The sequence below is a fragment of the Petaurus breviceps genome, unplaced genomic scaffold (genome assembly GCF_028583685.1).
Source record: "Petaurus breviceps papuanus isolate PSGF00001 unplaced genomic scaffold, PetGlider_PUasm1.0 181, whole genome shotgun sequence".
NCBI classification, from domain to species: Eukaryota; Metazoa; Chordata; class Mammalia; order Diprotodontia; family Petauridae; genus Petaurus; species Petaurus breviceps.
Window position 1 is genome coordinate 14021451 of NW_027185784.1, and position 14434 is coordinate 14035884.

At 37.7% G+C, this 14434-nt stretch overlaps 1 protein-coding gene across 5 annotated transcripts in view; it reads left to right on the plus strand.

The window, feature by feature from the left end:
- The window catches only part of MKLN1 (muskelin 1), a 305308-nt gene that overhangs the window by 215166 nt on the left and 75708 nt on the right, over positions 1–14434 (plus strand). For all 5 annotated transcript variants that reach the window (XM_069087238.1, XM_069087241.1, XM_069087239.1 and 2 more), the window contains one exon: positions 10106–10318. In XM_069087238.1, coding sequence (XP_068943339.1) covers positions 10106–10318 — 213 coding nt within the window. The remainder of the gene's footprint in view (positions 1–10105; positions 10319–14434) is intronic.

Sequence of the window (14434 nt, forward strand, 5' to 3'; positions counted from 1 at the left end):
ACACACACACACACACACACACACACACACACACACACACACACACACACGCCGTGTAACCTTGGGCAAGTTACTTAACCCCAGTTGCCCTCCAAAAGGCAAAAAAAAATTTGTTTACAGTCTGCCTCTGACAATGGAGCATAATTTGGGGGGAACAGAGAGAGGATTAGGATTTTTTCGTTTGTGATTCCATGTTTTTAAAAGTGTCCTGATAAAGAAATTTAGATGAATCATATGACTGGACACAGTTTTGTCAGCTATTTGCCTTTTCTTTTTGATAAAATTTGACCATTTTCTTAGATTTCTTTGTCTTAGACAGTAACATTGGTTTGAATTCCAAACCTTTGATCTTGGTATTATTTAAGGGTGCTTCTAGCTCTAAATCAGTACTTTGCTTATATTAAATCACAGATCCTTTATCTTCATATTTTTTTCCTTTTCTTTCCTATATTCTTGTTCTCCTTGAGCAATTGGTGATCCCTTTTACCTTTATAGGCAGCTCTCTGAAGCTGTGAGAAATGCATCATTTCTTCAGGGAGGATTCTAAATTATCTCTGCTATTGATAGAATCACAAGGAAAGCAGTGTGGCCTAGTGAATATAGAGTTCTACTCAGAATCAGTAAGACTTGGGTGCAGCTCCTGCCTCAGAAATAAGCACACTAACTGTGACTTTGCAAATCAGTAAAAATCTCGGTGTCCCAGGCAACACTAAGATTATAAGCTATAAAACAGTTACCAACCTGCACTACCTCTGTTGGTATAGGTCACAGAAGTGGGGAACCTGAGGCCTTGAGGCCACAGGTTCCCCATCCCTGGCTATAGGAAGTTTCCTCATGGGGATTTTTCTACCTAATGAAACCATAAGTCTAGATACCTCTCTGTCTTAAAAAAGGGAGAGGAACATAGATTTTAAAAATTTTATTTACAGCATTTTCCCATCTATCAGGCTTTTTTCACCTCTTTCCTACCTCCCTTGAAAAATAGGTGTAATTAAGCAAAGCAAATTCCTGTATTGGCCATATCCAAAAAATATATCCCTTTCTGTATATTTTGTCTGTTACATCCTTATCAGGAGATGAGTAGCATTCTTTTTTCATTGGTAGTACCCTGGAATCATGGTTGATTACTGCATTGATCAGAGTTCTTAGGTCATTCATAATTGTTCATTTTTACACTATTGTTAAGTTAGTGTAAATTCAAGAAGCATAATACTTTTAAAAGGCTTCTTGGAGATTATGTAATCCAGCCTCCTCATTTTAGAGATGAGGAAACTTTTAAACAGAGATGTTATGTGATTTGGTCAACATCACATACTTAATGAGAAATCACAGACCCAGGATTCAAAATGACTCCTAGGCTACAGTTCTTTTACAGAGAGGCAACCTATTACATTTATTCCTTAGAATGTCTTATTTCTTTCAAGGCTCAGTTTAAACACTACCTCATATATGAAACTTTTCTAGATCTGATTAGTTCCTAGTTCCCATCTTTCCAAAGTGATGTATTTATTTTTGCATATAGTATGCATAGACTTACTTTTTTTCCTCCCTCTGTAGAATGGGAGCTCTTTTCAGGTTAGGGCTATTTCCTTTATTTATCTTTAGTGCTAAATAAAGTACCCTGCACTTAGTAGGATGTGTGTATGTCTGTGTGTGCATGCATGTGTGTAAGAGAGAGAGTATAGATATAAATATATAGATATCTCCAACTACTCACCCACTGGATTTGGAATTAGGAGAAAATGTTTTTACCACCTGTGAATACGTGTACTAGATGTGTAGGTGGTTGTACCTCTCTGGTCTGTTTCCTTATCTATAAAATAGAATAAAAATGCTTGTTATACTTAACCCAGAAAATAGTTATGAGAATCAAATGAGGTAATTTATTGCATGTTAAGAGTTTAAAGTTTGCAAAGCAATATATAAATGCCAGCTGCTATTACGATTCTAGTACAAAACAGTTATTTTATTTTAGAAAGGTTTGTCTCAGATATTTTTAGTATTGTATGAGATAATTTTCCACATATTTACATGAAAAGGAACTGATATTTATGTAAAACATTTAATTCTTGTCAGATACTCAAAAAAATTTACTTAATCTTATCAGATTTTGTATTCTTCCTTTACTGCCCATTAAAGAGAAAAAACAATAAGTTGAGGACATAGAGGGGAGGCAGTTGTGTTCAAGGCTAAACTGGAGCCTTGTGACTGTAATCACTGAAATGACTATCACATATTCTTTTTCTCCGCTTTGCCCGCCCCAAGGGATTATAAAAATTAATTTTATTTTTTCTGGCTCTGTCCTTCGTTGGAGCATGAGAGAAATCAATCCATCAGGTACTAGAGAGGGTTGCTAGGGATGAAGGAGACCTAGATTTCTCTGTGTTTGTAAAGAAATGAAAAGAACATCACCAACATAGGACTAATATGAAAAGCAGTTTGTTAAAAAAAAAAAAAAGAATAAAATAAGTTTCATGGAGTTCATTGGAAGGGCCCTAGAGGGATATGGTTGACATGAATTGGGATGTGAAATTAGAGGCCAGGAAATGGAATTTAGATACACTCACAGTGCCTTTAGAAGGCTAATGCTATCAGTAAGTTAAATTAGGGCTCTTTTCCTGAAGGAAGGAACACAAATATTCAAAAACAGAATGATTGATAAGTATGAGTTGCAGCATTGCTACCAAAGGAACGCTACCCATTGCTGTATTTATCTTTAACTGACATACTCATGATTGATGTATTCAAAGGTCTGCTTAACTTAAATTGGTGCATTTGTAAAAGTGTATATTGCCTGTTTATATCTTAGTATGAAGCAGAATGTACTCTTCCATGGTTCAGTCTATAGTCTAAATGGAATCTATTGTTTACTGTGTGGTTACATATGGGGATATATTTCTCTGAACCAGACCAACTCTCTAACCCAAAGGTGGCAGTAATGTGGATGCCCTGTTGTTCCTTTCATCCTTTTTTGTGCAAGTATTCCACCTTTTGATTGTATATACTATTAATAAACTAGGTAGTTAGCTTACAGGTGAATGTGGCTGTGGTTGTGACTGTGGCTGTGTTTCTTAAAATTCTAGACCAGACTAATGGAAAGACATTTATGTTTATTTGTCAAGAGGTAATGATGACCTGTACTAGTTTGTTGTCAGTTGGATTATTAGAGAGAGTTAGAATTGATTGGTGAATGGCCAAACAAATTATGACTAATGAATAAAATGAAGTACTATTGTGCCACAAAAAAGGCTGAAAAAGATGGTTTCAGAGACACCTGGGAAAACTTGAAGTCCTGTAGAGTTACGTGAGCAGAACCAGATACAATAACATCCTAAAACCAGACATCTTTGTGATACTTAAAAATTGATTAATATGATTACCATTCATAATTACAGAGAACTGATGATGAATTATCATCCTCTCCCCTTCCTGCTGTCCAAGCAATTGAACCAGGCAACACATTAGAAAAGTTCTATAAGGAGAAAACCCAAGGGCAAGAAACTCTAGAAAACCACCAAAAACTAGTTGTCAGTGATCATTAAGTACTGAAGTAAATGAAGACTGATTTTAAAAACTCTTGGATTTAGCCATTAAGGAGAAAAGTTGATGATGTTTTCATAAGTGTTGTTTTGACCTGGATGGTTACTTTGGGGCTGATAATCCGGTTTGTACTCTAGCAGGGTGTTTTCTAAGTAGCTTAGGTTTCATTATACTCTTTCAGAAGACATTTCAAGACTTCCTATTCCCAAGTTAGGAATCCTGAAAACTCTTGAGGTATTCTTTGTTTTTTATTTTGATATATTACCAAATCAACTCATGTAAGCATCCGATACAAGCATCTGACTTACCTCCCTTCTAAAAAAGCTATGTAATAAAGTAACTTGGTTAAGGATTTTATACTTAATGATAGTCATAGTTGATTTGTGTCATGATAGGCAGATTATTTAACCTAAATTAAATTTACTCTTTTAATGGTTGACAGGAACAAGAAACATAAAAAATATTGGTAGTTATCCTTTAGGTCAAGTACCTTCCTAAGCTTTAAATTGCTTTAATTAAAAATCAGGATAATTAAAGATGTGAGGTGGTTTGGTTTTTTGAGGGAGGAAAAGCAAAATTGCGTGGAAATCTGTAATATTTAAGAAGTATGTTTTGTGAGAGAAAGCTGTTCTTGACCCTTTAATTTGTCCTTCTGTGAACCTGTATTCATTTGTGGTAGCTATGTGGTGGATAGGAATTTTTTCTTTAAAAGATTAAAGGAAAGAGTGATGACTGAATTCTTAAAGTTCAGTACTTTCCCTACTTTTACTTGCATGCTCAGGGATCCTGACCATCTACTGATTTTTATACACAGTTGGTTTGCTGTTGTCCCAGGATTTCCACCACCACTTAACTACTGTTCCCAAATTGAACTATACTTCTTAATCAATAGCTCATGCTCTACCAATTTCCCTTAAAATCTCTTACTTGAGTTAAAAATATATTCATAGCAACATAGAATTTGCAAGTCAGAAGAGATCATCTTGTCCAAATCTTTTATTAAAAAAAAAAAAAGCAATTCTCTTGTCTTCCTAGGAGGACAGAACACATTGAAACATTGCTGCTGTATGGTAGAGCTAGTGACTCATTACTGCTTACTGAGCCATATGGATAAGTGGATTCCAAGAAATGTAAATTTCAGTGACTGCTCTAAAAAATGTCTTTTCATTATTTTTAGATCAGCTATTCCTTACTAACAACTACACAAACATTGAGTTTATTTTTTTAATCCCTCTGTATATCATATGCACTTAGTTAATAATAGTAACATCGTAATTTTAGGACAAATATCCAGCTGTAAGAAATAAAGTGCAAGAATGGCCTCTAGGTTTTAGAACTCTTCTCAGGACACTTGAGTACTAAACTGAAATATGTGGTGGAAACTTTTAATCTAGATATGTTAGAATAATATTCTAAGTATTCCAATAAATCTGTGATTTTTTTGATTTAGAAACTCTAGTGAGACAGATTGTAACCCATCCATATATCCTATTCTGTGTGACTTTCATCCATGTCTTCTTAAATATCTTCAATAAGGGGATCCATTCAACTTCCTGGACACTCTCTTCAAGTTCTTTTAACATTGAGTAGATATCATTGGAACACAGAGGCTATCCACCAGGTATCTTATACTCTAACTCTATAACCAGTCCTTTGTCTCTTCTAATTATCTGTTATTTTATGCCACTTTTGGAAGTTTTTGCATATATTGTGTTATATAGCCCATTCACATCTACCATGTTAACCTTCATTACTTTTTGGATGATTAGCAATTTGAGTTTTTTCAGGCACTATAGTATTCCATCACTTGCAGCCAGACAACATCATTAGAAAAAAATTTTGGTGTTAAAAGTAAAGCCTTAGGTAGAATCAAAATGAAGGAATGCAAAGTCTCAACTTCTAAGCCTTCCCAAACCTCTTTTATAAAACAATGATAGAAAACTGAATTTTGAGCAGGAAAACCAGTTAAAAGTCAAAGTGAGGCATTTTTACACCCCAGGATACCTTAAGAAGACAAGAGAGGTCTGCAGACACTAAAGTGGGGGCTGAGCAGGAGTGTGGAATATCAGAAGCAGCACCTGTGGTGATGGCAACACTAGATCATAGTGACAACAGCATTGGCAGTGCCCCAGAGAAGCGAAGGGGACTTCTGCACCCAGTCAGGAAGAGAACCCAAGGATCCATATAGAATCAGGAGCCATTTGACAGCTCTGTTACCCATTAACCAGTTCTGGGTCACAGTTCTGCAGTGGAGAGGAGCACTTGTGGTCGTGAGAGAGCAGGGTGAAGGGATCAGAGTCCCAACAGAGAAGGAGGGCAATGAGATCTCTACCTGGATCATACCGTGTTGAAAGTACCAAAACCTTACAGACCCCCAGATTGAATTGTGAAAGCAACAGTACTTAAGCCAGACATCTCCCCAAGGGGAGAGGGGAGCCCAACTCTGATATAAAATTCAGAGCCAAGAAATAGACTTGGAAAATGAGCAAATAACAATAACAACAAAACAATAACCTGACTTGTATAAAGCTCCTATGGTGACAGAGAAACTCAAGAAACAAATTCAGAGGAAGATAATGACTTGAAAACATCTACAAGCCAAGCCTCAAAAGAAAAATACAGATAGAAACACAAGCTCAACAAGAATTCCTAAAAGAGCTACTAGAGTTTTTCTCTTTTTAGAGCAAAAAGAAAACATTTTAAAAATCATATTAGAGTAATAAATGATAAAATTAGGAAAAGAAATGAGAACTATGCAAGAAAATTATGAAAAGAGAATTAAGATAGACTCAAATTAATCACAAAGAGGTACAGAAATACTGAAGAAAGTAACTCCTTAGAAATCAGAATTGACCAAATGATAAAAGTAGTACAAAACCTCACTTTAGAAAATAACTCCACATCCAGGATGGCCTGCTTGCACAGGTTTTTGATCTACTTTTCTAGGAAAGACTGCTGAAAAAGGGGTTAGCAATCCTACTTTTAATTATATTCACTAGTTTGGGGGAAAGGTCAGACACTGAAGGTGGAGAAAATACAAGCAGAGACATTAGCACAAAGACCAAACAGACAAGGCTCCATCTGTCTGAGCATAGCAACATTGCTGTACACTTTACATACATCATTGGATCAAGAGACCACAGACAATATCTGAGTAGTCGGGGGACTCTGAACATACAACTACTCAGAGCCTCAATTAGGAAATCAAAAGAGCCTTCTCATGAGTGAACCCCCCCACCCCCAAAAAGCAAAATACCAACTCAGAGTATATGTACACTTGTCAGAGTCAGGTATCACAACCCTCATGACTCAATGCCTAATCAGCTAAGTACCAAAAGGTGTGGAAGCCTTCCTATAAGTAAGCCTCCCCCTAAGCAAGCTCCTCCTTAGTCAAGTCCTTCCCCCAATGGGTTCCATGTGAGGCCTGTTAATGGGTGGGGAAGATCTTATTATCCCATTAACATTACAGCATCATACTTCAAGAAATTAAAAAGAAAAACTGTCCATATATTTAAGGACCAGAGAGCAAAGTAGAAATTGAAATAGTTCACCAGTTACCTCCTGAAAGAGACCCCCAAATCAAAACTCCCAGGAATATCCTAGTCAGAATTCAGAATTCCTATATTGTGGAGAAAAAAATGGCAAACAGCCAGGAAAAATTTTAACGCCATGTAGCCATAGCTAGGATCACACAAGATTTAGGAGCTACTATGCTAACGCAGCAGAGGGCTTAGAATATGATATTCTAGGAGACAAAAGAACTAGAACTACACCCAAGAATAACCTAATCATCAAAACTCCATTCTGGAGTATCAACTGGAACCATGCCCAAAGGGCTGTAACACTGTACATACCTTTTGATCCAGAAATATTACTCCTATATCTGTACGCCATAGAGATAAAATGAAAAGAACCTATATGTACAAAAATATTTATAGCAGCTTTTTTTGTGGCAGCACAGAATGAGAATTTGAGGGAATGCCCACCATTTGGGGAATGGCTGTACAAGTTGTGGCATATTATTATGACGAAATGCTAGTATGCTATGTGAAATTATGACAGATGATTTTAGAAAAATATGGCAAGACTATATGAACTGAAACAAAGTGAAATGACAAGAACAGAGAGACCATTGTGGACAGTAACAGCACTGTTGTAGTGATGATTAACTGTGAAAGACGTGACTACTCTGATCAAAACAATGATCCAAGATAAATTCCAAAGCGTTCACAATGAAAAAATGTTCTTTGTCCCCAGCAAAAGAACTGATGAGCGGGGCAGCCAGGTGGCTCAGCGAGTAAGAGCATCAGCCCCAGAGTCGGGATGACATGGGATCGAATCTGGACTCAGACACTTAGCACCCACCCAGAAACACCTGGCCATGTAACCTTGAGCAAGTTACTTAACCCCAATAGCTTAGGGGCAGCCACGTGGCTCAGTGAGTAAGAGCACCAGCCCCAGAGTCGGAATTACCTGGGATCGAATCTGGGCTCAGATACTTAGCACCACACCCAGAAATAACTAGCCGTGTAACCTTGAGCAAGTTACTTAACCCCAAATTGCCTAAAAAAAAGAGAGCTAATGAGCACTGAGTGCACACTGAAGTATAATTTTCTCACCTTTAATTTTTTTTGCCCTTTTTAATGCTATGTTTTGCTTGATTTCACATGTATAATTGGTAATATTCTTTGCTTTCTCATTGTGGGGAGGGGTGGGACAGAGGGGGAGAATCTAGAACTAAAATTTTTTTTAACGTTCGAATAGACAAGTAAAAACCGATTCCTACACTAAAAAAATTTGCTGAACACATATACATATGTATATGCATATATGTGTGTGTGTGTATACACACACATGTGCGCGTTCACACACAAAGTGACATTGCATCCAAATTATTATTTTTGCTTTTTGAAAGGGGGAGTATAGGGAAGTTGGGGTTAAGTGACTTGTTCAAGGTTACACAGCTAGTAAGGGTTAAGGGTCTGAGGCCAAATTTGAACTCAGGTCCTCCTGACTCCTGGGGTGGTGCTCTATATTCACTGTGCCACCTAGCTGCAGCATCCAAATTATTGAGGGAAAAGTTTAATGAGTTACAGAGGGAAATAGACAGTAAAACTATACTAGTGAGGAACCTTAATTTACTCCTCTTGGACATAAAAGTATCTTACCATAAAATTAACAAAAAAGTCAAAGAAATGAAATAATTTTAGAAAAGTTAGATATGATAGACCTCTGGAGAATATTGAATGGTTATAAAAAGGAGTTTTTCTCTTTCTCAGCTATTGAAGGAACCTTTACCAAATCTGGTCATGAATGAGGGCATAAAAACCCTTATTATGCTTGTTAGTGAGGTTTTCATGGCCAGATTTTATAAAGATGCCTTGGACACCCTTTTTGGACCATCATAAAATAAAGATTACATCTAATAATGGGTCTTTGAAGCATAGCTTAAAAATTCATTGGAAAATAAATAATGTAATCCCAAAGAATGAGTGCGCCATATCACCCCTTGCTTAAGAACCTATAATGTCTTTGTTTTACCCCTAAGACCATGTCTATATTCCTTAGCCAGTCATTCAAAGTCTTTCATCCACTCCTACTTTAGTGTTACCTTTAATTTCTCTCCTACCCCAATACAAACTTTTTACACCAATAAGAATAGGCTCCTCCCTCTTCTCTTTTCCCAGGCCTTTTTACACCTTACATATTATTACTTTTATTCATGTCCCCAGTTTAGAATATTTTATTTTTTGTTTCTCTCAGCAAATTCTATACTACTTTCACAATTCACTTTCCAGGAAAGTTCCCTCGTTGTCTTGTCTATAATGATCTTGTCTTTTATATGAATTCCTATAAATACTTATTGAGCAGTTTCTTTTTGCACATTGGGAGTTAGGCAGCTATTGAAACTAAGGTAGATCATGTTTTCAATGCCCTCAAGGCATTTACTATCAAATTGTGAAAGGGACTTTTTCATTTTTTTCAGTCATATTCAACTCTTTGTGACCCCATTTGGGTTTTTTTTCGGCAAAGATGCTGGAGTGGTTTGCTGTTTTCTTCTCCACCTCATTTTACACATGAGGAAGCTGAAACAAACAGGGTTAAGTGACTTGCTCAGTCATACAACTAGTAAATGTCTAAGGTCAGATTTGAACTCAGGAAGATAAGTCTTCCTGATTCCAGGCCTGGCACTCTATCCACCTAGCCACTTTGGGAAATAACTACATGTGTACAAATAACTTTAGTACAAGGCAGTATGTGAAAAGTGCCCTGTGAGCACAGAATGTCCCAAAAGTCTAACTGCCTAAGAACTTTGAACCATCATGTGTACTGTAGAAATTCTGAGAAACCTTTTCTTCTTAGCCAGATTATAAATGTAATGTCATCTTTTTTATTATATCTACTTGCATAATAATATCAGAGCAGCATCACTTGTTTAATAAATGTTTCTGAATTTCCTAATAAATATATTTCTAAGAAATGAGAAGGAAAAATAGCAATATTATTTTAGGTTCTGATATTTATTTCTAATTGCCATTTTATGCTTTTTTTCCCCTCCAAACAGAATGGACCTAGTGCCAGATCTTGTCATAAAATGTGTATTGACATTCAACGAAGACAGATCTATACATTGGGACGTTACTTGGATTCCTCTGTGAGAAACAGTAAATCTCTGAAAAGTGACTTCTACCGCTATGACATTGACACAAACACATGGATGTTGTTAAGTGAGGACACTGCTGCTGATGGAGGACCCAAGTTGGTGTTTGATCATCAGGTGTGGTAGAGTGATAAAAATATGTCATAATTGTTTCTCTTCCGAAGTTTTTGCTCTTCAGTTTTACTTTACGTGTAATGTCTGAACTATTATTTATTCCTACATTGAGTATTCTCAGATAACAGACCCAAACTCAAGTTACGGACTTGCAAAACTCAGACACTGGGGGCATTAATCAGATTTAACCCTTGATCAGATCCATTTGGGAACACCAAATGCTTGTAGGTCCCTATCCCATGCTGTTACTGAGATCTAAATATAACACAACATTTAATACCCTCAAGTAAGCAGACATAGAACTGATGCAGTTGTTCCTTCCAAAAGTGTGGCAGAACTCAACCCTTACATTAATGTCAGAAAGTTGATCAAAAAAATGCACAAACAGGAAATTAGTACCACCATAAAGAAGCATTATGGTGACAGGGAAGCTTAAGACAAACACAGAACAAGAGTGACCCCAGAACATTTACAAGTGGATCTGCAGAGAACAGCCCAGCTTAGGCATGAGCTTAACTAGAATTCCTAGAAGAGATGCAAGAAGTTTTTTAAGAGTCTAAAATTTTTTTATAAATGTAAAAATAAAAGCACCTGAGGAAAAATAATGGAAAAGAAATTAGAGCCTTGGAAGAGAGAATTATGAAAGGAATGAAATTCCCTGAGAATAAAAATGGATCAAAACAATGATTCCACAAGACAAAAGACTGAAAAAAATCGAAGGAAATATATTTCATAACAAAAGCAACTGAGGCGGCTATGTTGCGTAGTGAATAGAGCACCGGCCCAGGAGTTAGGAGGACCTGAGTTCAAACCTGGCCTCAGACACTTAACACAAAAAGTAGCTGTGTGACCTTGGGCAAGTCAATTAACCCCAATAGCCTTACCTTCCCCTCTCCAAAAAGCAAACAAAACAAACAGAAATAACAACAAAAGCAACTAACCTTGAAAACAGAATGAGGAGGGGAAAAAAATTAAGAATCATTGGATTGTCTGAATTCTATGACTGAAAGAGAGGTTAAACATTGTATTTCATGAAATCCTAAAAGGAAAATACTCATATCTTTTAAAGCCAAAATGCAGAGTGGAACTTAGAAGAATCTACCAGTTACTTCTTTAAAGAAACCCCAAAATGAAAACACCTAGCCTTTTCATAGCTTTTTCATCAGGAATGATTAGAATTGCCCTGTTTTGCTCAGAGATAAATTGTTTACCTTCAAACAAGTTACATTCTTCATCAGGACTCATGGAAAGAGTCTGATTAGAAAGGCCTGGGAAGAGGTCTTTTAAGTCTTGATGGTCTTAAGAGAAAAAAGGAAAGAGAAGGGAAGAGGAATATATTGGGGGGAAGGGAAAATTATCTCAAATAATAAGACTTTGTAAGTAAATATCTACATAGTCAAGTTGTCAAGAGGTAAGGGTGCACAGCTGCTACTTTAATCTCAGTCTCTTCTGAACTGGTCAAAGATGGAAAAAACAGATTTGTACAAAATTATATTCCATTTAGCAGGGAAATAGGAAATATGGTAAAGGGAGAGTAAATGCAAGGAAGGGCTAGTCATATGTAAAACATATTCTAAATATGTGCAGAAATATGTATAACTCTGAGGTAACAGAATGAAAATCTGATTGGATGCCTATAAATTGGAGAATGGCTGAACAACTTATGTTATATAATAAATGGTTTCAGAGAAATGGGGGGGAAGATTTTATGAGAATTGCTGCAGAAAGCGAACATAAACAAGAGAACAATTTATACAATGACATCAATATGATAAAGCAACTTTGAAAGTAAAAATTTATAAATACAATAACCAACCATGATTCCAGAAGTCTAATAATGAAACATGCTACCTACCTTCTGATAGGTGGGTGAAGAACTCTACAGAATGAAACAATTGGGGTCTACTCAGCACAGCAGCAGGGCTTGTCTCTCCACAGTGGTCGGCTATGACCCTCAACTCCCCAGCAACCATGTCGAAGGAACCCGCAGTTGGCATTGATCTTGGCACCACTTACTCCTGTGTGGGAGTCTTCCAACGTGGGAAAGTGGAGATCATTGCTAATGAACAAGGAAACAGGACCACCCCAAGCTATGTCACTTTCACCAACACAGAACGTTTAATCAGTGATGCTGCAAAGAATCAAGTTGCAATGAACCCCACCAACACAGTTTTTGATGCCAAACATCTGATTGGTCACAGATTTGATAATGCAGTTGTACAATCAGACATGAAGCATTGGCCTTTTACAGGGCTGAATGATGCAGGCAGGCCTCAGATCCAAGTGGAGTACAAAGGGGAGACCAAAAGTTTCTATCCAGAGGAAGTATCTTCTATGGTCTTGATCAAGACGAAAGAAATTGCTGAAGCTTAACTTGGGAAGATGGTCACAAATACTGTGGTCACAGTGCCAGCCGCTTTCAACGATTCCCAACATCAGGCCACCAAAGATGCTGTAACTATAGCTGGTCTCAATGTGCTCCTAATCGTCAATGAGCCAACTGCTGCTGCTATTGCTTACGGCTTGGACAAAAAGGTTGGTGCCGAGAGAAATGTGTTGATCTTTGACCTTGGAGGTGGTACTTTGGATGTCTCCATTCTTACCATTGAAGATGGCATCTTTGAGGTCAAGTCCACAGCTGGGGACACCCACTTGGGTGGGGAGGACTTTGACAATCGTATGGTCAGCCATTTCATTGCCGAGTTCAAGCAAAAGCACAAGAAGGACATCATTGAGAACAAGAGGGCTGTTCACCATCTTCACACTGCTTGTGAACGTGCAAAACATACCCTTTCTTCCAGTACCCAGGCCAGTATTGAGATTGACTCCTTCTATGAAGGTATCGACTTCTATATATCAATCACCTGGGCCTGTTTCAAAGAGCAGAATGCTGATCTCTTCCATAGCACGCTGGACCCTGTGGAGAAGGCCTTAAGAGCTGCCAAGCTAGAAAAGTCTCAGATTCATGACATCGTCCTGGTGAGTGGTTTCACTCGAATCCCCAAAATCCAGAAGCTTCTGCCAGACCTCTTCAGTGGCAAGGAGGTCAACAAGAATATCAATCCTGATGAGGCTGTTGCTTATGGTGCAGCTGTCCAGGCTGCCATTTTGTCTGGAGATAAATCTGAGAACGTGTAGGACTTGCTGTTGTTCCCTTGGAATTGAAACTGCTGGTGGAGTTATGACCGTTCTGATCAAACGTAATACCACCATCCCCACCAAGCAGACACAGACCTTTACTACCTATTTAGACAACCAGCCTGGTATGCTTATTCTGGTTTATGAAGGCGAGAAAGCAATGACTAAGGATAACAACCTGCTTGGCAAATTTGAGCTCACAGGAATTCCTCCAGCACCCAGGGGTATTCCTCAGGTTGAAGTAACATTTGACATTGATGCAAATGACATCCCCAGTGTTTCTGCTGTGGATAAGAGCATAGGCAAGGAGAACAAGATCACCATCACCATTGATAAAGGATGCCTGAGCAAAGAAGACATTGAGCGTATGGTCCAGGAGGCTGAGAAATACAAGGCTGAGGATGAAAAGCAGAGAGATAAGGTGTCTTCCAAGAATTCTCTTGAATCTTATGCTTTCAACATGAAAGCAACCATAGAGGGTGAAAAACTACAAGGCAAAATTGGGGATGAAGATAAACAGAAGATCCTTGACCAATGTAATTAAATAATCAACTGTCTGGATAAGAACCAGACTCCTGAGAAGGAAGAATTTGAACATCAGCAGAAAGAATTGGAGAAGGTCTGCAGCCCCATTATTACTAAGCTGTGCTATAGTGCAAGGGACATGCTGGCATGCCTGGTGGGTTCCCAGGGCAGGGAGCAGCCCCTTCTAGAGGTGCTTTTTCTGGACGCACCATTGAAGAGGTAGACTAAACACCCAGAAGAGTGAGTCTTCCAAAAATTGAAGGACTCACATTTGTAGCCAAAGCAATAGCAGTTTAAAAGTAACATTTAAGCTACTGTGTAAATTTGGGCATTTTGAATGTGTGCAGAGGGAGAGAAGTGAACAACATTGCACTTTATCAGTACTGTAAACAAGTGGAAATGCAGTTGTCCTGGAGAATAAAATCTATTTAAAATTGAAACCATAAAAAAAATGAA